This window comes from Aquarana catesbeiana, linkage group LG03 (genome assembly GCF_042186555.1).
Source record: "Aquarana catesbeiana isolate 2022-GZ linkage group LG03, ASM4218655v1, whole genome shotgun sequence".
NCBI lineage: Eukaryota > Metazoa > Chordata > Amphibia > Anura > Ranidae > Aquarana > Aquarana catesbeiana.
In genome coordinates this window covers 144,174,790-144,198,207 of record NC_133326.1, presented here as the reverse complement: position 1 = coordinate 144,198,207, position 23,418 = coordinate 144,174,790, and the positions used below count along the sequence as shown (strand labels likewise).

At 44.5% G+C, this 23,418-nt stretch overlaps 1 protein-coding gene across 2 annotated transcripts in view; it reads left to right on the top strand.

The window, feature by feature from the left end:
* Positions 1 to 18,653, top strand: part of FBH1 (F-box DNA helicase 1) — a 116,950-nt gene extending 98,297 nt beyond the window's left edge. For both annotated transcript variants that reach the window (XM_073619391.1, XM_073619390.1), the window contains one exon: positions 16,278 to 18,653. In XM_073619391.1, coding sequence (XP_073475492.1) covers positions 16,278 to 16,448 — 171 coding nt within the window. In that variant the 3' untranslated portion in view covers positions 16,449 to 18,653. The remainder of the gene's footprint in view (positions 1 to 16,277) is intronic.
* Positions 18,654 to 23,418: the final 4,765 nt, after the last annotated feature.

Sequence of the window (23,418 nt, the reverse complement as noted above, 5' to 3'; positions counted from 1 at the left end):
AAAGGAGGACTGTCATATGTTCACTCTATTTGGACATTCTGAATGAATAGTCACAAGGATTTTGTGTTTTTCTGCACTAGTCACTTTTTTTAGTGTTTGCTTGCTGTGTGCATAGCATGCACAGTATGATATTATTTACATTGTACATTTGCACTCTATCTTAGTTTTTCTTTTATATATCTGCACTGTTTGTATCTCACAGGCACATCTCAAGATTTAGCCTATCCATTGGTATTATTTTCACTGATTGGGGTTGTAAGTTGCACCCTTACACACTCTTTATTATTTTTCACATGTTTTGGTCACATGTGTGTTGATTTATTCGTTATGCTACAGTCACTAGTTGCTATTCAATATTAGTATGATATCAGAAGCACTGTCACTTTACTATTATGGTATACTTGCATCACTTTGTGTTCTTGGATTAGTGTATATACCATTAGCACTGTCACTTTGTTTTTATATTTTATTTTTTATTCTGTATTATTTCCTTGCTGGATTAGCGCAGCACCACGCTTTATTTTTGTTTCGCTGATTATTAGGGGCAGGGTGTACCCTATCCGGTGCAGGCAGCTTTTCCATTAGTTCCATTCTAACACACATGATCGCGCGGGAATAACCATACATTTTTGCAATGGCTACATTTCTTTTTCCTTTTTAGTCTCTTTTTTTTTTTTTTATCTGGTAATCCAGCCAGTAAGTATGCTATTTTTAAATTTCCTTTAATTGACCAAGCTTTCCAGCAAAATGGGCATTTACTACTGATAGGGTTACTTACAATGGTCCACTGTTGTTAATTTTTGTAAAAACTTAATCCCAAAAGGGGAAAAAACTCTCACTATAAATGTTTAAAACTTTTAGCTGTAGTTCGGAGTTAGTTTTTTAGTCGATTTGGGATAAAGGTGCAGCGCTAATGAGCAAAATGGGGATGCTTAAAGTGGTTGTAAACCCTTACAGACCACTTTAACCTACAGGTAAGCCTATATTAAGGCTTACCTGTAGGTGCAAGAAATATCTCCTTAACCTACACGGTTAAGGAGACTTTTTCCTAAAAACGGGCACCGATGCCTACGGCACAATGGCGCAGGCGCACTGAGCGTGCCGTCATTGCTGCTCCGGCCAGTCACAGCGCTGGAGTCACTCCGGGTATCATGGTGGCGACGGAGGAGGTGAATGAGGGTCGCTTCGGGGGCTTCGATCTCAGGTAAGTAATTCATAATGAGCTAGTATGCATACTAGCTCATTATGCCTTTGTCCTGCAGGGTGTTTTTCCCTTATCGTCTTTCAGGACAGCACTTGAGAGAGAGTGACTCCTCCCCTTGCCAACAGGAAACACCTCTTCCACCAAACTTTAAAAGGAGGCTCCTTTCCACACATTGTCAGTTTTTGTGTTTCCTCCGGAGGGAACACTTCGTGGGAAGTCAGGGCTCTCAGGTGCTGTCCTGGGAGCTCAGGTTTCCTGGATTTCCATCAAACACTTTTTTTACCTCATGAGAGCTGTTCCTCCCATTCCACAGCTGAGGTGAAGTGCTGCTGGCTGGGCTCCCTCTCCCTCTTCATATGGGCTCAGGGTGAGTCCGACTGTCGGGGGCATCGCTCCTAGGCGGCGGCAAGACAGGCGGTGGCCGTTTACTATATTTTTTTCTCAGGTCCACCGCCTGTTGCTTATTGCACCGCCGCCATCTTGGGGATGGCAGCGGGGCTCCATCCGCCGGAAGTGAGGCATCCGGAGGGGGCGCCGCCCACGGAACAGGCGTGCGACGTCATTTCCGCCGGAAATCGCAGAGGGAAAGGGGAGGAATGGGGCTGGTGCTTATTTAGCGGTTCTGGTCCGGCGCACTGGCGCTATTGGAGTCCGGAACCGGCGTTTAGCCACACAAACACAGCAAGCGCTCCTCGATGGAATCGATGGCGGCAGCGAGTGGGACAGGCACAGGCACCAGCAAGGCCCAGGTAAGGTGCAGTTGTATACTGTCTTCCTTGTACTGTGGGGTCTCTCTCTCTCTCTATCTCCCCCCCCCCCCCCCCCCCGGTGGCAGGGGCCTGTCTGGGCACATAAAGCAGTTAGCTCTTACTGTGCATCTGTGGTGAGCATCCTTGGGTATAGGACAGGTTGTCTCACTGGGATGGTTTCTTCTTTTGTCTCATGGCAGGCCAAGAGCTCTGATCCAGTGGCAAAAAGAAAATGTCCTTCATGTAAATCCAAGCTACCCGAAGGATGGAAGAAGACGTTATGTCAAGCTTGTATTGATTTGCTAGTTAAAGAAGAAGCTTCTTCCGCTTGCAGCGACTTGATTGCATCGGTTAAAAAGGAACTTGATGCGACTATTCAATCATTTCGCTCTTCCCTAGCAAACCCATCCCTGAGTCAGCCTACTACCTCACAGTCCTCCCAAGGCTCACTTATAGTCCCGGCGATGGAGACTGAGGCATCACCTACCCCAGAGGGACATTCCCCCTCTCAATCTGAGGATTCTGATGAGGGTGAGGAAGGAGAAAATTTACCTTCAAGATTTAAATTGTCTTTAGAACAGGTAGATGGCCTGTTAAAAGCAATCTATACCACACTGGGTCTGGAGGAGGAAAGAAAGGAGTTATCTCTGCATGATAAAATGTATGCAGGGCTTAGCGAGCACAAAAATCGCAATTTCCCAGTACACTCTGTTATTTCTGAAGCTATTAAGAAAGAGTGGGCAGAGCCAGAGAGAAAGCCTTTCTTTCCCAAAGCCTTAAAAAGGCGTTTCCCTTTTGATGAAGATCCAGCGGCGGTTTGGAACAAAAACCCCAAACTAGATGCCGCGTTTTCCCAGGTCTCGAGGTCTACAGATTTGGCATTCGAGGACATGGGGGTGTTGAGAGATCCCATGGATAAAAGGATGGACCAGCTACTAAAGAGGGCTTGGCAATCCATCATGGGAAATCTTAAACCTACTATGGCAACTACAGTGGTATCCAGAAATATGGAGTTCTGGTTAGAGCAACTTAAGGCCCATATCTCAGCAGACTCACCAAAACAAGAAATTTTGGATTCATTTTCAACTCTGTCTGCCGCTGTCGCATTTATATCTGATGCTTCAGCGGAATCAATTAAAATGACAGCTAGATCTGCTGCCCTAGCCAACTCAGCCAGAAGGGCTCTGTGGTTGAAAACTTGGCCGGGGGACGCGGCATCCAAAAACAAGCTGTGTGGGATACCGTTCCTGGGTGACTTGCTTTTTGGACCTGATTTAGATGTGGTTCTAGATAGAACTGCTGATAAAAAGAAGTCTTTTCCCATCAAAAAGAAAAAGCAGCCAGTTAAACGGTTTTTTCGTTCCCAAAGGGCTCAAGAACAAAACAAAACCCCAGGAGAAAAGAAAAAATTGGGCATCGCAGAAGGGTAAAGGCAAAGGAAATGTCCTTTTCCATCCTCCTGCAGCCTCCGGTAAAGCACAATGACTTGTGCGTACCAGTGGGGGGAAGGCTTCAAAGTTTCCTTCCCCTTTGGGCCAGCATGACAGAAAGTCTATATATTTTGGACATGCTGTCCCAAGGTTACAGGATAGAGTTTTCAGATCGCCCGCCAGAAAGATTCTTTGTAACAAACCTACCAAGGGATCTAACAAAGGCTCTGGCCATGAAGAACCTTTTAAAGGATCTGAGGCACCAGAGGGTAGTGATACCAGTATCCCCAGAAGAACAGGGTCAGGGTTTCTATTCACACATCTTTCTGATAAGAAAACCATCCGGAAACTTCCGTCTTATCCTCAACCTAAAACCCCTGAACAAGTCAGTCCTATACAAAAAGTTTTGTATGGACTCAATTTTCACGGTCAGAAACACTCTGACAAAAGATTGTTTTATGGCATCAATCGATCTGAGGGATGCTTATCTTCATATTCCTGTAGCACCTCAGTCCCAGAAGTTCCTGAGGTTTGCGGTAAATATGGGCAAGGAGATTATATATCTTCAGTTCAGGGCCCTTCCCTTCGGCCTGTCGTCAGCTCCTCGTATTTTTACGAAGATAATGGCGGAAGCTCTCGCCCCTCTTCGACTCCAGGGGATTGCGGTAATTCCATATCTGGACGACCTCCTCTTTTTTGCCCCATCCAGGGAAAAGTTGCAGGAGGATTTGAACAAATCCCGCAGTCATTTGGAGTCACTAGGGTGGATAATGAATGTTCAAAAATCAAATTTCATCCCAGCTCAGCAAGTACTGTTTCTGGGTTATTTGATAGATTCAGTGGAGCAAAAGATTTTTCTCCCAGAAGAGAAAAAGATCAAGGTCCAAAGGGTAATATCGGCACTACAAACAAATCAACTGATTTCAGTCCGAAAGGTTATGTCGGCTCTGGGGACATTAACCTCTTCAATGCCAGCCATCCAATGGGCAAGGCTGCATTTCAGGACCCTCCAGAGGTTCCTTCTAAGGACATGGAACCACAGGACGGAGAGTTTGGATACAAAAGTAAAGATTCCCACCAGAGTCAAACGTTCACTTTGGTGGTGGAAAAGTCAGGTGGTACTGCAAAGAGGTCTTCTTTGGTCTTTTCCGACCGGGAAAGTGGTCACAACAGACGCCAGTTTGCAGGGATGGGGGGCCCACATGGGTCAAGCCTTAGCGCAGGGAACATGGTCCCAGTTCGAGGCCCAAAGATCCTCAAATTGGAGAGAGCTGAAGGCAGTTGCCCTAGCATTAGCTTTCTTCTCTCAAAACCTCATAGGTTGCCATGTCCAGATTTTGTCGGACAATGCCACGGCCATAGCCTACCTGAACAAACAGGGAGGCATAAGAAGCAGGGCCCTTCACTTACTGTCAGTAGAGATTCTGGAGTGGGCGGAGAACCACTTACTATCTCTATCCGCAGTCCATCTAAAAGGCACATTGAACGAAGTAGCGGATTATCTGAGCCGACAAAAAGTTCAGGAATCAGAGTGGAGTCTGAACAGGAAGGTGTTTGCATTAATCACCAGTGTTTGGGGCCTTCCGCAGGTAGATCTGTTTGCTTCAAAACAAAACACGCAGCTCCCGAATTTTTTCTCCCTTCAGAGAGACATTTGCTCTCAGGGGATAGATGCTCTGGCACATCCGTGGGATTTTCACCTAGAGTATGCTTTTCCTCCATTTCGATTAATCCCTCTAGTGTTGAGGAAAATACTGAAAGAGAGAGTATCAATCATTTTGATTACTCCATATTGGCCAAAGAGAGCTTGGTTTTCCACGATTCTGCAGTTGGCAATCAAACCATGTTGGCATCTCCCGCTCAGTCAGGATCTGTTGATTCAGGGGCCAGTGCTTCATCCAGGGGTAGACAGGTTAAAGCTCACTGCCTGGTATCTGAGGAGCAATTAATGAGAAGCAAAGGCTTTTCAGAACGTTTAACTGCTACGTTGCTTTCCAGTAGGAAAAAGGTAACCAGGGATATTTACGCCAAAGTATGGAAAGTCTATGTTTCTTTCTGTCATTCCGAACATAGGGGGGTTAAAGACCTAGTCTCAGTGCTGGAATTTTTGCAAAAAGGTGCAGACAAGAATCTGGCGGTCAGCACTCTTAAGGTGCAGGTGGCTGCCTTGGGAGTTTATCTGGAGAGATCCTTATCTTCAGAAACTCTGATCATGAGGTTTTTCAAAGCACTTTCCAGGTCGAGACCGGTACCGGTGAAGCATTTCCCAAATTGGGATCTCTCGGTGGTTCTGCAGGCTCTGGCAAAAGAACCATTTGAGCCTTTACAGGCCATATCCCTAAAGAATTTAACTTTGAAGACTATTTTTCTGGTCGCAATTACTTCAGCAAGAAGGATTAGTGAACTGCACGCCCTATCAGTAAAAGAGCCTTTTTTGTCAGTTTTTCCTGATAGAGTTGTCCTTAAAGTAGATCCGGGGTTTTTTTGCCAAAAGTGGCAAGCTTTAGTAACAGGTCTCAAGAGATTACTCTACCAACCTTTTCTGCTAACCCTTTGGGTGCAAAGGAAGAGCAGTTTCACAATTTAGACGTAAGACGTATCCTATTACAGTATTTGGAAGTAACAGGAGGGTTTAGAGTTTCAGATTCATTATTTGTTCTTTTTTCTGGAAACAAGAAAGGCCAACAAGCATCAAAAGCATCATTGGCTAGATGGCTTAAGACAGCTATTTCTGTAGCCTATTCTCAAATGGGTTTATCTTCCCCGCTGGGAATTAGGGCTCATTCAACAAGAGCGCAGGCCACTACATGGGCAGAAAGAGCTGGTGCCACCCCAGATCAGATTTGTAAGGCGGCTACGTGGTCAAGCTACTTAACGTTTGTCCGTCATTACAGACTGGATCTCCTATCAGCAGGTGATCAGGCTTTTGGCAGAAAGGTTCTGCAGGCTGTGGTCCCTCCCTAAGGGGGTAAGTCTCTATTATCCTCTCAAGTGCTGTCCTGAAAGACGATAAGGGAAAATTCAAGTTAGACTTACCGGTAACTTGTTTTCCTTGAGTCTTTCAGGACAGCAGCATCCCGCCCTATTGTTTTTACATATATATACTGTGACTAATCATATCTCGATTATGTGTTCCAGTTTGGGGCCGGAGGTTCTCTACTACTACTGACAATGTGTGGAAAGGAGCCTCCTTTTAAAGTTTGGTGGAAGAGGTGTTTCCTGTTGGCAAGGGGAGGAGTCACTCTCTCTCAAGTGCTGTCCTGAAAGACTCAAGGAAAACAAGTTACCGGTAAGTCTAACTTGAATTTTTTTTTTTTTTAAAGAGGGTTTACTTCCCTCTTTAATGTTGAAACGTTAACACCATATAAATAAACATTGTAGATGAACAGTCAAAATATAAAGTGCACTAAATGACATATGATGAATACATCAGATATAAAATCCACTGTAAAGAAATTGGTGACAATACACTTAAAGTGGGGTTCCACCCAAAAAAAAAATCTACATGAAAAATTTAAAAAGAAAATACAAAAAAAATTGGGATATTTTTTTTTTTTTACTTCTAAATGCCTGTTGCTAGTCTGCCTCTTCCAGTGCCTGGGCTGGTGACATCACTTCCCCCTCGGCACAGGAAGGGCTCAGCTCTGCTCCCTCCCTCCTGTCAATCATCTGGGACCCATTACAGGTCCCAGGTGACTGAGCGGCCAATCGCGGCGCCGCTCGCGCATGCGCAGTGGGTGCCAGGCTGTGAAGCCACAGCCCGGCGCCCACAGTTGCAATGCCGGCACCGCTGAATGGAGGGGGAGACGAGCGGGCTTCAATCCCCCGCATCGCTGGACCCTGGGACAGGTAAGTGTCCAATTAAAAGTCAGCAGCTGCAGTATTTGAAGCTGCTGACTTTTTAATTTTTTTTTTTTTTTTTTTTTACTGGACCTCGGGTGGAACTCCTCTTTAAACTCTAAAAGTACATGTGAAAAAGTGTTGATAGATGAATAAATCTTGCTGGACTAGAATTCAACTTCCAAAACAAACATTTATAGTGCATGAAAAGTGATATGAGAAGCCGCCACTGATGACACTGAGGCTTACCAGAATGAATGGACTCATGAAGGTATATGCCCCATGAGTCGTTCAGGCTTTGCGGTGATCATACACCAATGTTTGTAAGACATCAGCCCCTGGAGGAGAGTGTACTTACAATACATCTTCATACTGGCTGATGTCTTCCAACCAAACGTTAAGCATCCCCATTTGGTTTCATTTCCATTTTGCTCATTAGCGCTGCACCTTTATTCCCAATCCACATTACTTGCAGTTGTCACTTGTGGTGCTGGCAGCTGCTTTGACAGCACGGAATTCACGACTCTGTTTGTTTTTTAGTCAACTCTAGCTTAATCTGCTGGTGCATCTAACACTGCCCTCTCCTCAGATTGACAATGCCTTTGTCTAAAGGTTTCACCGTTTCTCTTCTAATGGAGTGGGGACACCCTAACCCAGGAAGTGTGTTACTGGCAAGATCATCACGTGAAAACAAATCATTTCATTTGAACCCAGTCTTAACATGCAGCCTTGAGTTCCACTTTAATAGCCAATTAACAATATTTAAAGTATTATTGTGCCCTGCATTAAGGCAGCTTGTTTATTTTAAAAGGCTGGCAGCATACATCAGTGCACGAGAAAACATACCTACACAATTTTTCCCTGAACGTCTTTCAGGACAGCGGCTGAGAGCGTGGCTCCTCCCACTTGCCAACAGGAAATACCACAGCTTGTCAGATTTTTGTGTTTCCTCTGGCAGGGAACAGCTAGTGGGAAGTCAGGAGCTCTTAGGTGCTGTCCTGAGATCAGGCTTCCTGCTCCACCGTTACCTTTTTCCACAGAGAGCCTGTTCCTCCAATACCACATCTGAGGTGGCTAATAGTTGGGATCTTTCTCCCTCTTCTGTGCTCGGGGAGAGCCTTTACTGCTCCAAGGAACGCCACTCCTAGGAGGCGGCGAGACCGGCGGGGGTATTGGTTCTTCTGGGGCCTGTCTGTATGCCCACGTGCCACCGCCATCTTTTGAGTGGCAGTGGACACTTGCCCGGCCGGAAGTGAGTTATCCGGGCAAGGGGCAGCGCTCGTGGAGCAGTCGCGTGGCGTCACTTTCGCTGGTATGAGGCGTAGAGAGAGGAGGCAGGAGTGGGGCTGGTGCCTATATCTGTTTCCAGCCACATACGGATGCTGCAGCAGTGTTATGAAGAACACAGTCCTGTCAGCAAGTGGGACAGGCACCAGCAAGGCCCAGATAAGGGGGTTGATGTGTGAACTTGCCTTGATTACTGAGGGGTCTTTGTCTCTGTCCCCCTTGTGGTTGGGGCCTGTCTGGGCACATGGAGTCTGTTTATACTCCTGTGAGCCTGCTGAGAAGTTAGGTTGACTCACTTGGATAGTTTGTTTTCTGTTTTTTTCTCGTTATGGCAGGCTAAGAGCTCTGACCTGGTGGTTAAAAAGAAATGTCCTTCATGCAAAGCAAAGGTACCTGAGGGTTGGAAGAAAGCTCAAATGCCAAAATGCGGAAATGTCAAACATGCATCGACTCCCTGGTTAAAGAGAAAGTTACTTCCACATGCAGCGAGTTAATCATATCAGTTAAAAAAGAGCTGGATGCTACTATTCAATCTTTTCGCTTTTCACTAACAAACCCATCTTGGAGTCAGCCGTCTACCTCAGAATCCTCTCAGGGCTCACAGGTAATCCCAGCGGTGGAGGCTGAAGTGGGTACTCCTACCCAACAGGGACAATCCCCCTCTCATTCCAAAGAAAGTTCAGAGGAGGAGGAAGGGGTGGAAGATGCGCCCTCTAAATACAAGTTGTCTTTAGAGCAAGTAGTTAGTTGTTAAAGGCAAGTTATGCTATATTGGGCTTAGGAGAAGAGAAAAAAGAATTATATCTGCATGACTGGATGTTTGCGGGCCTTAGTGAGCCTAAAGGTCGCACCTTTCTAGTACGTTTGGTAATCTCTGAGTCCATTAGAAAGAATTGGTCAGAACCAGAGAGAAAGCCTTTCTTTCCAAAGGCCCATAAAAGGCGTTTTTCTTTTGAAGACCCAGCGGCACTTTGGAATAAAGTTCCTAAACTTGATGCAGCCTTTTCACAGGTTTCTGGATCAACTGACCTGGCTTTTGAGGACATGGGTATCCTGAAGAACCCCATGGACAAAAGGATGGATCAACAACTTAAGAGGGCTTGGCAATCTATCACGGGCAATCTCAAACTAGCTATGGGAACCACTTGCGTCTCTAGAAAACTGCAATATTAGATAAACCAGTTTACGGTCTTTATCACGGCAGATTCACTCAAACAAGAGATCCTTGATTTTTTCGCTACCCTATCAACGGCTGTGGCTTACATTGCAGATGTGTGTCATGTCTACCTCAACACAGGTGGTCAGACACTATAGCTAGCTACTGTGTACTTCACCTATAGCAGCCCCCTTTCCCTTAAGGCAAGCAGGCCTACCGGTACTTGGTTGCCCCCAGGGCTTATACACAATGCTATAGTGCCTGGCCACCATGTCTGGGCAGATGTGAACTAAGCAAACAGACTACTTGCAGCTAGTAGACAGATGGCATGGTTCTATGACAGTCCAGGGTAAAAGGCAGACTGAGTTCAGGGAAAAGTCCAATATCCGATCTAGGTCATACACAGGGAAATCCAAACTAGCAAAACAGGGCAGACAAACAGGGGGCTCAATCAGGAACAATGCAGGTATCACTGTCTCTATCACAAGCAGGGACAGGGCGTTTGGCTTGCTTATAACATTTGACTGACCATATCAGTCACCTTGCAGGTGGACACAGACAGGAGAAGACAATAGCCAAAACCTGGATGCTGGAATGAGGAGCAGGAGCAAGATCTGCAGCCCTAGATAACTCAGCCAGGAGAGCTCTGTGGTTGAGGACCTGGCCGGGGGATGCGGCATCCAAAAGTAAATTTTGTGGTATTCCATTCATGGGGGATCTCTTATTTGGTCCTGATTTGGATTGTGTTCTAGATAGGACAGCTGACAAGAAGAGATCATGCCCTGTTAAGAAGAAAAAGCAGCTTGCTAAACGTCTTTTTCAACCTCAAAGGGCCTAGGAACAAAACAGCAAGTCCCAGGGGAAAAGAAGGAATTGGTTGGTGCAGAAGGCTAAAGGCAGATTGGGTGTCCTTTTCCATCCTCCAGCGTTAACCAACAAGACACAATGGGGTTTATTTACTGAAGGCAAATCCACTTTGCACTACAAATGCACCGCAAGTGCACTTGGAAGTGCAGTCACTGTAGATTTGAGGGGGACATGCAAGGAAAATAAAAAACAGCATTTTTGCTTGTACATGATTGTATGACAAAATCAGCAGAGCTTCCCCTCATTTCAGATCTTCCCCTCAGATCTAAAGCGACTGCACTTCCAAGTGCACTTGCAGTGCAAAGTGGATTTGTCTTTAGTAAATCAACCCCAATGACTCTTTGTTGCCAGTGGGAGGAAGGCTTTAGGAATTCCCCACTGGGCAAGCATGACAGAAAATCAATATATTCTAACCATGCTGTCCCAGAGATACAAAATAGAATTTTCGGATCTTCTTCCAGAAAGATTTTTTGTCACAAACCTACCAAGGGACACAGCAAAAGCCCTGGCTATGAAGGACCTTTTAAAGGATCTGATGCAACAGGGGGTTTGATTCAGGCGTCACCAAAAGAACATCATCAGTGATTCTATTCCCATGTCTTTCTGATAAGTAAACCATACAGAAGTTTTTGTTTCATTCTCAAGTTAAAGCCACTGAACAAGTCAGTCCTATACTGAAGAGTTCATATGGACTTATGCCTCGTACACACGGTCGGACTTTGTTCGGACATTCTGACAACAAAATCCTAGGATTTTTTCCGACGGATGTTGGCTCAAACTTGTCTTGCATACACACGGTCACACAAAGTTGTCGGAAAATTCGATCGTTCTAAACGCGGTGACGTAAAACACGTACGTCGGGACTATAAACGGGGCAGTGGCCAATAGCTTTCATCTCTTTATTTATTCTGAGCATGCGTGGCACTTTGTCCATCAGATTTGTGTACACACCATCGGAATTTCCGACAACTGATTTTGTTGTCGGAAAATTTTATATCCTGCTCTCAAACTTTGTGTGTCGGAAAATCCGATGGAAAATGTGTGATGGAGCCTACACACGGTCGGAATTTCTGACAACAAGGTCCTATCACACATTTTCCGTCGGAAAATCCGACCGTGTGTACGGGGCATTAGTCTTTACAGTCAGGAATTTGTTGACCAAGGGATGCTTCATGGCATCCATAGACTTAAAGCGGAGTTCCACACAAAAATGGAACTTCCGCTTTTCGGAACCCTCCCCCCCTCCGGTGTCACATTTGGCACCTTTCAGGGGGGAGGGGGGTGCAGATACCTGTCAAAGACAGGTATTTGCACCTACTTCCGGCATAGACTCTCATGGGAGTCTATGCTTCTCCCTGTCCCGACCGCGCTGTCTGCTGGGAACACACAGCTCCCAGCAGAGAGCGGGGACCACTAGGGACGTGCAGCGCGACTCGCGCATGCGCAGTAGGGAACCGGGAAGTGAAGCCGCAAGGCTTCACTTCCTGATTCCCTCACCTAGGATGGCGGCGACAGCTGCCGAGAACCGAGCGGGTTCTCGGCGTCCCCTGCCGACATCGCTGGACCCCGGGACAGGTAAGTGGCCATGTATTAAAAGTCAGCAGCTGCAGTATTTGTAGCTGCTGGCTTTTAATATTTTTTTTTTTTTGGCGGTGTGGGTGAACCCCCGCTTTAAGAGATGCGTACCAACATATTCCTATAGTCCCTCAGTCCCAAAATTTCCTCAGGTTAGCTGTGAACATGAGAAAGGTTCTGCATTTACAATTCAAAGCCCTCCCTTTCAGCCTTTTATCCGCCCCACAGATTTTCACAAAAGTAATAGCAGAAGCTCCCACCCCTCTTTGTCTTCAGGGAGTTACAGTAATGCTGTATCTGGATGATTTCCTCTTCTTTGCCCCTTCCAAGAAAAATTACAAAAAGACCTGGGCAGGGCCCACAGTCATTTGGAAACTTTGGATTGGATTGTGAACCTTCACAAATAAAACTTCAGTCCAGCTCAGCTGGTACAGTTTCTAGGTTACCAGATAAGTTCAGTAGAGCAAAGAGTCTTCCTTCCAGAACAGAATAAAAACAAAGTCCAGAATGTAGTAGCTATGCTACAGACAAATCAGGAGACATCAGTCAAAAAGATTATGTCAGCCTTAGGGACCTTAACCTCAACTATGTCAGTTATTCAATGGGCAAGGCTCCATTTCAGGCCACTCCAGAGTTTCCTCCTAAAGGCATGGGACCACAGTCCAAACCCTATACACAAGGGTAAAGATCCCCACCAGGGTCAAGAGGACCCTTTGGTGGTGGAGGAATCAGTCAGTCTTGTCAAAAGACTTACTATGGTCCTTTCCAATCGAAAGAAGAGTGACGACAGATGCCAGCGTTTGGTCCCAAATCGAGGCAGTGAGATTATCAAATTGGAGAGAATTCAAAGCAGTCGCCTTAGTGTTGGCTGCCTTCTCTCAGATCTTATCAGACAACGCCACTACGGTGGCCTACTTGAACAAGCAGGGGGGCATGATAAGCAAGGCCCTTAATTTGCTGACAACAAAAATCCTGGAGTGGGGGGAAAATCATTTACTTTTCTTGTCAGTGGTCCATCTCAAAGGCACATTAAATGATGTGGAAGACTTTTTGCGAAGATGGCAAATTCAGGAAGTAGAGTGGAGCTTGAATCCAGAAATTTTTGCATTGATCGCCAGGACTTGGGAGCATCCTCAGGTGGACCTGTTTGCATTCAGGGAACGCACAGCTCCCTCAATTCTTTTCTCTTCTCCGAGACGACGTTCTCTGTGGATAGATGCCTTATTGCATCCTTGGAACTTTCAATTGGGTTGCGCTTTCCCCCCTTTTTCAGCTAATCCCTTTGGTGTTGAGGAAGATACAAAAAGAAAGAGTTTCGGTATTTCTGATTACTCCACTCTAGCCAAAGAGAACCTGGTTCTTCACCATTCTGCAAATGGCAATCAAACCATTCTGGCAGCTTCTTCTCAAACAGGATTTACTGCTTCAAAGCCTAGTGAGTTACCTGGATGTAGCCAGGCTAAGCCTCACCACCTGGTATCTGAGGAGCAGCTATTAAGGAGCCACTTTGCTTTCTAATAGGAAGAAAGTAACTTGCTATTTACACTAGGGTTTGGAAGGTTTACAATGCCTGGTGGTGTTCAAAAAAATCGAACCTTGGAAGATATTGCGTCAGTGTTAGAATTCTTGCAGAATGGTGCAGATAAGGTCTTGCAGTTAGTACCCTTAAGGTGCAAGTGGCCACCTTGGAAGTGTTCTTCAGAATCTTTGGTGGCAAGATTTTTTAGGGCTCTTGCTCGATTCAGACCAGCCCCTGCTAAACGTTTTCCAACGTGGGATCTGTCAGTGGTTCTGCAAGCCTTCACAAAGGAGCCTTTTGAAACAATAGAATCAATTTCTTTGAGGAATCTAACCTTCAAGACTATTTTTAGTTGCGATTACATCTGCAAGAAGAATCAGTGAACTGCATGCTCTATCAGTTAAGGAGCCTTTCCTGTCCATATACCCAGATAGGATTATACTAAAAACAGATACATGGTTTTTGCCAAAAGTAGCATCAGTTCAAAACCGTGCTCAGGATATTATCCTGACAACTTTTTGTTCTAACCCTTTAGGGGATAAGGAGAGGCTGTTTCACAATTTAGATGTGAGAAGAATTCTATTGCGTTACCTGGAGGTAACAAGGGACTTTAGGTCTTCAGACTCATTTGTTCTTATTCCTGGCAACAAAAAGGGCCACCAAGCATCTAAGGGGTCAGTTGCTAGGTGGCTTAAATCAGCTATTTTGGAGGCTTACTTACCAAATAGAATTGTCTCCCCCACTGGGAATCCAAGCACACTCCACTAGAGCACTTGTCACTCTATGGGCAGAAAAAGCTGGTGCAACCCCAGATTAAATTTGTAAAGTGGCTACGTGGTCAAGCTATTTAACGTTTGTTCATCATTTACAGACTGGACCTTCTGTCAGCAGGTGATCAGGCATTTGGCAGAAAGGTCCTTTTAGGCTATTGTCCCTACCTAGTTGGTAAGTCTCTCATTTTATCCTTTCAGGTGCTGTCCTGAAAGACATTTAGGGAAGATTCAAGTTAGTTATCGGTAACTTGTTTTCCAGAAGTCTTCCAGGACAGCAACGACCTGCCTTTTTGCTGTTATTTGCTGTTAACCATATTATGCTTATGTGTGCCTGGGCCAGAGGTACGCTACTACAACTGACAAGCTGTGGGGAGAAGCCTCCTTTTAAAGTTCGATGGAAGTGGTGTTTCCTGTTGGCATGTGGGAGGAGCCACTCTCTCAGGTGCTGTCCTGAAAGACTTCTGGAAAACAAGTTACCGGTACATCGAACTTTAATTTTTTCCTTGCACACATGGATCACATACGATGTGCTAAAATGCACTTGTGTGTGGGTTATGTGGCAACACACTGCACTGAGCTGCATACATTATCATGCTTTGCAGTAACACATTTACCATGCATTACTGCTACACATCAGTGCAAATCGGCCCTTAGAAGGCTTTGCAAAGGCTGTTGACAGTTTACCTCTGTAGGATCAATGGGCTGGAAGTCAGCTATATGTTAGAAAATATACCGTATTTTATCAGCGTATAACACGCACCCCAAGTTTAGGAGGGAATTATAAGGAAAAAAATGTTTTAAGGAAAAAAAACTTACATTTAAATGCCCATCAATGCAGCCTTGCACAGCGTCCATCTGCATGCTTGTCCAGTGTCATTTGCAGCCTTGCAGTCATTTGCAGCCTTGCAGTCAGCAGCCTTGGTGTCATTTGCAGCCTTGCAGTCATCATCCTTGGTGTCATTTGCAGCCTTGCAGTCAGCAGCCTTGGTGTCATTTGCAGCCGTGCAGTCATCATCCTTGGTGTCATTTGCAGCCTTGCAGTCAGCAGCCTTGGTGTCATTTGCAGCCTTATCAGTGTCCATGTGATGCCTTGCAGCTTTTACAGTGATGATCTGCAGCTTTCTGTGTCCATTTGCAGACTTGCTCAGGCTGCAGTTAAACTGCAGTGACTTTTCATTGTCACTGCAGTTTGAAAATGGCGCCGAAATACACAGAGCCGGTCCTCGGCGGCTCTCGTTCACTTTCGGCTCCACTCGTAGTCCCGCCCGGGATGGGCGTGACTGTGAGCGGAGCTATCCGAACCTAGCCAAGTACACTCGGCTAGGTTCGGGCGGCGCTCGAGTGAAGCCGAAAGTGGCCGAGAAGAGCCGAGGATCGGCTCTGTGTATTTCGGCGCCGGCGGCGCCATTTTCAAATCGCGGTCGGCGATTTTGAAGTTCAGTCAGCGGGGGATCACAGGGGATCGGCGTATAACACGCACCCGCGATTTTCCCCTGATTTTAAGGGGGAAAAAGTGTGTGTTATACGACGATAAATACGGTACTTACTCTACCAACATTATCTTGGATGATGCTATTATTTAAAAGCTTTTTACGTTTTGCTTTGTGTCCATTGATGCAAGTTAAAGCTCTTTCATATAAATGTATACTTACTGGTCCTTTTTAAAGCAGAACTAAACTATTTAAAAAACTGCGAGTAGGCAGATCTTTACTATAGTAGAGACATGCAATGTCTCTTGTGTTTTATTGTATGTACCTAAAATAATAACATTTTTTCTTGCTTTAAAAATTTTAATTGTGTGCCCATTTATTTCACGTTTAATTGAAATAATAGAAGTGTATTTACACTTTTATTCTTTTTACTTTTTCTTTTTGCAGAGTGACAAAAGTGAAGATAAAGGGGGCTTTTACTGCCATGCGTGTGTGCAACAGCGAGTTGGAAATATGACACAACTAATGCTATCGCCAGATATTTTGGAAACCATAGAGAGCAAACTTGAAAACGTAGTTATGTCCAGGCGTCTTGAATTTCTGTTGCAAGTTATTTAGGAGTAAATGTGTTTGTTATTTCCTGTTGGCCGCCCCCAACAGTGTGAGGCTTTGTATGTCCTAGGATATCACAGAATGGTGTGTGCAGTTTATTTCTGCAGAATGATTCTCGTGCTTTTATTTTTAATTAAATCCGTCAAACATCTGGTGTTCCCAAACTGATCTTATGATCAAGAATTACACTTAAAGTAGAACTATCCAAAACTAAAAAAAAAGTTTTGCCTTTAGAGTGTAGAGGGATTAGAATACCTGTCAGTTTTTATTGCTGTCTGTGCCCCCGTTAGGGAGATTCACCCTTTCTATTTGTCCTTTTTACCATTGTCATTGAACGTGAAAGTAAAAGAAAATCCCAAATTTGGGGTTCCCAGAAAAGTAATAGAGGGGAAATCCTCCAGTGGGCACACTCGTTCTGGTGACCTGGGAGTCCCCTAGGAATTCCCTTAATTTGCAGGGATTTCCTCACTTCCTGTTTGGTTATAGGACAGGAAGTGAAGGAAAATCAAAGTGAAAAAAAGTTTTGCCTATAGTTCTACTTTATCTCCTAAATGAAAAATGCACGTTAAAGCAATCGGCAGATTCAGAGGTATTGGTGGTTGAAGTTTCGTTCAAATCTGCTTTTTTTTTCTGTAAGACATGAGCTTGACACCATCCACTTCTACCTCTTTCTTATAGGTTGATTAACCACTTCAACACCCGCCTATAGTAAAATGACGTCCTCTACTTTGTGGGGTGATATCTGAATGATGCCTGCAGCTAGATGCATCATTCAGATATCATTCTTTTCAGCCGCCGATTCTGTGCACGATAAGAATGATCATAGCGGCAGTTCCGCTGCTTGATCGTTCTTATAGGCGACGGGAGGGGACGTCCCCCCCCCTCCCGCCGCCATCCGGTACTTCTCCGGGCTCTCCCGTGCCATCGGGGGCCCGGAGGATGAATCGGCCGGCGCCGGATGTTGACGATAGAGATGACTGGTGATCAGATGGTCACCAGTCATCTCTATGACCGTGGGAGGCCCGGGCGCGTCGTTATGATGTCACGCCCGGGTACCCAGAAATAACCAAAGCCGCGATCGTGAATTTTTTTTTCCTGATCTCATGCTTTTCAGCCTAGAGGAGAGATGTGGGGTCTTATTATAGATTCCTATTACAAGGGATGTTTACATTCCTTGTAATAGGAATAAAAGTAATCAAAACAAAAATGTTAAAAAAAGTGTAAAAATAAAAAAAATTAAGTTAAAAAAAAAAAAAAAAATAATAAAAAAATTTTAAATGCCCCTGTCCCCGGTAGCTCGGGCTCAGAAGCGAATGCACATGCAAGTCCAGCCCACATATGTAAACGCCGCTCAAACCACACATGTGAGATGTGAGGTATCGCCACGTGCGTTAGGGCGTGTGCAACAATTCTAGCACTAGACCTCCTCTGTAACTGGTAACCTGTAAAAAATTTTAAAGCATCGCCTATGGAGATTTTTAAGTAATGAAGTTTGGCGCCATTCCATGATTGTGCGCAATTTTAAAGCGTGACATGTTAGGTATCTATTTACTCGGCGTAACATCATCTTTCACATTATACAAAAAAATTGGGCTAACTTTACTGTTTTGTTATTTTTTAATTCATGAAACAGTTTTCCAAAAAAAAGGCTTTTGAAAAATTATTGCGCAAATACCGTGTGAGATAAAAAGTTGCAATGACCGCCATTTTATTCCCTAGGGTGTCTGCTAAAAAAGCATATAAAATGTTTGGGGGTTCTGAGTAATTTTCTAGCCAAAAACTGATGATTTTTACATGAAGGAGAGAAGTGCCAGATTAGGCCCGGTATTGAAGTTGTGATAAGTGGCTTTGCATATATAATGTACTTTGATCTGCGGATCATTTTGACATGTGATTTTTACTTTTACCCACGAGTTTAGCGTAGCGTGGGTATATTTTTTAAGGTACTGTATATGTTCTATTTCATCATTTATGTGCCATTATTTGTGCAAGGAACATGTTCTATTCCTTGTTTGATTGCACTGTCTGAATAAATTATGTACCATCTAAATCGCAGGCTGACAAGTTTGCAATCAGATGAAAATATTATATTTAAGTATATATTTTTATATTATGGGAAAGAAGAAAAAAAAACATTAAATACAGTTTTGCAACGTTTTTAAATTGTAAAATTGCATACTTGGTCTAAGTGTTTTTTTTTTTGTTTTGTTTTAGGAAAATTGTTTTTGTTTTTTGCATACCTGAATTCAATATTGTATTACATAAAATATTCAGTATTTCTTTGACCAAATAAATCAATATTTGTTCAAAATCACTATATACTGTATTACTTTTAAAATGCCCATGAAGACTGACAAATATTCTCAAAGTATAAATGAGATAATCCACTACACTGCACATTCCTTCTTTAACAGAAGTGTATTGATGTTCAACAGATTGTGTCTTTAACAGAAGTACACCTGTGATGTGATGAATATGGGGATTGCCAGGGCCGATACACTGATCAAAGTTTATCTGGTTTAGCAGGGACTGACTGAAATCAATCAATGTGTGGCCTTCCCTGCCACTGTCTGTGGCCAGCTTAAGGAAAGTCAAAGACAAGCCAAAAGGTTTCCTTTAATGTGTTTGACACCAAACTGGAGAGCCTTGTAGCTGATCACTTTTTGTTTAGAAAGATATGATACCTGCTAATTATTCAGCTTCTAGAAGTTCTAAGGCAGGCCATGGATTATGAGATTTTCTTTCCTTCCACCATGGGTGGAAGGAAAGAAAATCACCTGATTCCCCTATTAACACAGTCAGTGTTGATGGCGGAATCTCTTGCACAGCACTTTTGTATTCTGCCAGCGGGTAGCATGGGTAACCTTCCCTACAGGCAGAACGTAATGATTAGAGTTACCAGCTATAGCCAGCGGCACTATTCATTCTGCAAAAACCCCAACAGGCTGATTGATAAATAGATCGACTTATGTACATCTAGGGTGTCAATACATGGATCACAATTTGTCCGGTTCCTACTAAACCGGCTGAATTTCGATCCATGTATGGCCAGCTTAAGGCTCTGGCAAATATATATTGAGTAAAGCAGAGCAATTTTCAATGAATGAACCAGCCACTGCAGGCTGCCTTCCTTCCGTCATCCCTTGATTGAAAACTCAAAGGAACCAGGCAGAAAATTGTTGCATCCAGTTAGATTTAGGTGCTGTTTGGGTTTTTTGACAACTAGAGGGACCGGCTGCCAAAATACAATAGCCACAGCAGGCAATTTGTCCACCCTCGCTGTGTAGCGTGAATGGGATAATCTGTAGATTTCTCCATTGAGCCACAAGGCTGAACACAAAAGCAGTATTAAACCCATAAGAAAAAAAACTTACTATATTTCAGCTTGCCAGTTCATAAATATGGTGACTGCATTACTTTTTTTTTTTTTTTAGGCTTTTTCCCTTTATTTTCACCTGGTGATCCAGCCATTAACCACTTCAGCCCCGGAAGAATTTACCCCCTTCCTGACCAGGCCATTTTTTTGCGATACGGCACTGTGCCGATTTAACTGACAATTGAGCGGTCGGGCGACGATGTACCCAAACAAAATTAACGTCCTTTTTTTCCCCACAAATAGAGCATTCTTTTGGTGGTATTTGATCACCTCTGCATTTTTTTTAATTTTTTTTTTTGCGCTATAAACAAAAAAGAAAAGAGTGACAATTTTGAAATAAAAAAACACCTTTTTTAACTTTCTGCTATAATACATATCCCCCCAAAAATATATATATAAATAAAAAAAGTATTCATCAGTTTAGGCCGATCTATATTCTTCTACACATTTTTGGTAAAAAAAAATCACAATAGGCATATATTGATTGATTTGCGCAAAAGTTATCGCGTCTACAAACTACGGGATAGATTTAGGGACTTTTTTAATGTTTTTATTGTTTTTACTGGTAATGGCGGCAATCTGCGATTTTTTTTTTTTTTTTTTTTTTTTTGCGGGACTGCCACATTGCAACGGACAAATCTGACCCCAAATACACTTTTTGGGGACCGGTGACATTATTACATTGATCAGTGCTATAAAAATGCACTGATCAATGTAAAAATAACACTGGCAGGGAAGAGGTTAACAGTAGGGGGCGATCAAGGGGTTAAGTGTGTTCCCCCAGCATGTTCTAACTGTAGGGGGGGGGTGGGCTTACTGAAATATGGCAGAGATCACTGCTCCCGATCACTGGGAGCAGTAGATTCCTGTCATGTCACTAGGCAGAATGGGGAAATGCCTTGTTTACATAGGCAGGTCCCCGTTCTGCCTCTCCTCGCCGCGATCGTGGGCCGCCGGAGGACATCGAGTCCGCGGGACCCGCAAGCACGCTCACACGGCGGGCACGCACGCGCCCGCTATCCTGCTTTTACGAACTGACGTACATCAGTTCATCAGTTTGCGCAGGAGTGCCATTCTGCCGACATATATCGGCGTGAGCTGGTCAGCAAATGGTTAACCATTGCTCTAGCTGTGTTGGACTGCCATTCTAAATGTATGGCATGCAAAGCAATGCTCCTCATATTCTGCAATAAAACACTTGTTACGGTGGTGCATCTGTGTGAATAGGTCCTAAGACAAGTCTATCTCCAGTTGCCAGGTCAAAAACCTGGAGAAGACCCAGTACAGCTAAGCACTGCTAAGCTTCCCATGCCAGATTCTATTTTTGGAATTTACAGTTTAAAGCCACAATAGCAATAGGTATTGATATGAATTTTTTAGGAATTTGCAGCCAATCCCTAAGCACAGGAGGTCAGCTGCTTAGTACGGGTGCCAATCAGAGAATGCTTTCAACTTTCTGAGTGAAGGCAAAGCGTTCTCTAATCATATGAGGTGGGGCGGTGATGTTACACTCTCCACCTCGCCCAATCAGAGAACAATTTGCATCCATTCAGAAAATCCGAAGCGGAGTGGCCATGCCTGAAATTACTCTTTAAGATTTTTATCATGGCATATTTATATTTTAGTAAAATGTCAAAGACTTAAAGTATTATTTTATTATAATTTGAAAAAATATTTGCAAGCATTTGGCCTGGTTACCAGAAAGATGCAGGCTGGGAGTCCCCTCAATGTTATCAGATGGAACAGCAAATACAGGTGTCCCATTTTCTGTAAAAAGTGAAAATCCTTGGTATACTTCCTGGATCCTGGCATCTGACATTACACCCACCTGGAGGTGGGTAGGGTCTGTTGCAACACCACTAACCACCTGGTATACTGCCACCTAGATCTGACAGATGTGCTCGTATACTCATTTCACATGTGAGTGCAATACATATTATATACATTTTTATTGAGTTTTAAAAAATACTACACTCAGGTAGTGGCGCTTTCTCTCCCACTTTCTTTTTTTAACCTGAGCTCATACAGTATAATAAATAGTTCAACAAGTGATTAAATACCGTATTTATCGGCGTATAACACGCACCGGCGTATAACACGCACCCCAATTTAGGAGGGAATTTTAAGGAAAAAAAACTTTTAGGAGGGAAGTTGAAGGGAAAAAAACTTACATTTAAATGTCCATCATTGCAGCCTTGTCAGTGCAGCCTTCCCCAGTGCAGCCTTGTCAGTGCAGCCATGTCAGTGCAGCCTCGTCAGTGCAGCCTTCCCCAGTGCAGCCTTCCCCAGTGCAGCCTCCCCCAGTGCAGCCTCCCCCAGTGCAGCCTCCCCCAGTGCAGCCTCGCCCAGTGCAGCCTTCGATCCCCTGTCTTTTTCAAAATCGCCGACCGCGATTTGAAAATGGCGCCGCCGGCGCCGAAATACACAGAGCCGGTCCTCGGCTCTTTCCGGCGGCTCTCGTTCACTTTCGGCTCCACTCGTAGTCCCGAGCGGAGCTATCCGAACCTAGCCGAGTAGGTTCGGATAGCTCCGCTCGGGACTACGAGTGGAGCCGAAAATGAATGAGAGCCGCCGGAAAGAGCCGAGGGCCGGCTCTGTGTATTTCGGCGCCGGCGGCGCCATTTTCAAATCGCGGTCGGCGATTTTTGAGTTGTGCAGCTCAGGGGATTGGCGTATAACACGCACCTGCGACTTTCCCCTGATTTTAAGGGGAAAAAAGTGCGTGTTATACGCCGATAAATACGGTACATATTACATGGGCGGCACCGACCAATCAAAACCCACATAGCCCGTCCTGTCACCGCATTCGAAGAGGAGAGAAAGCTGCAGGGATTTAAATTCCCCAGACTGGTAAAGCGGCTATATAATCTGTCAGAATGGGTGATCGCCGGCCTCAGGTACTGTGGGACCGGGTGCGATGGGAAGGGGGTCCAGTGTAAGTTTACCTTACAGATTTTCTGTAAGGCTCGGTTCACACAGGGACGACTTGTCAGGGGACCTGGTCGCCTGACAAGTCGCCTCCCGTTCTGTGCTATGGAACCGTTCTAAGGGGAGCGACGCAAGTCGCTCCGACTTAGAAAAAGGTTCCTGTACGACTTCGGGGGCGACTTGGGGCGACTTGCATAGACTTCTATACAGAAGTCGTTTTGCAAGTCGCCCGGGCAGTCGTGTGCAGGTCGCCTCGGTGAGGCGACCTGCAAGTCGTGCCGCCTCTGGTGTGAACCGAGGCTAAAGGTGAACTCACACTTTAATACTGTGCTGAAGTAGCTTTCAGCAATGAAAACCGAGAGGTGTTCATCCGTCTCCCCTATCCAAAACAAAAAAAGGTTTTGCCTTTAGTTATACTTTGTTTCTAGAAAACCTTCCATGTAAAATTTGTGATATGTGCAGCCATATGTGTCCATTATTTCCTTTCTAATGGCATTATACAATTACTACTCCTTTTCACAGCACAAGTCTATCAGTAAGGTGACCCACTAAAACAATAGTTCCCCACTGCAGCTGTTGACAGCTGTTCAAGGAGAGACAGATTAAAACTGTTGTAACTGTCTATTTGTTACTATTTTATATATAATTTTTGTCTTACAAATAAACATTTAT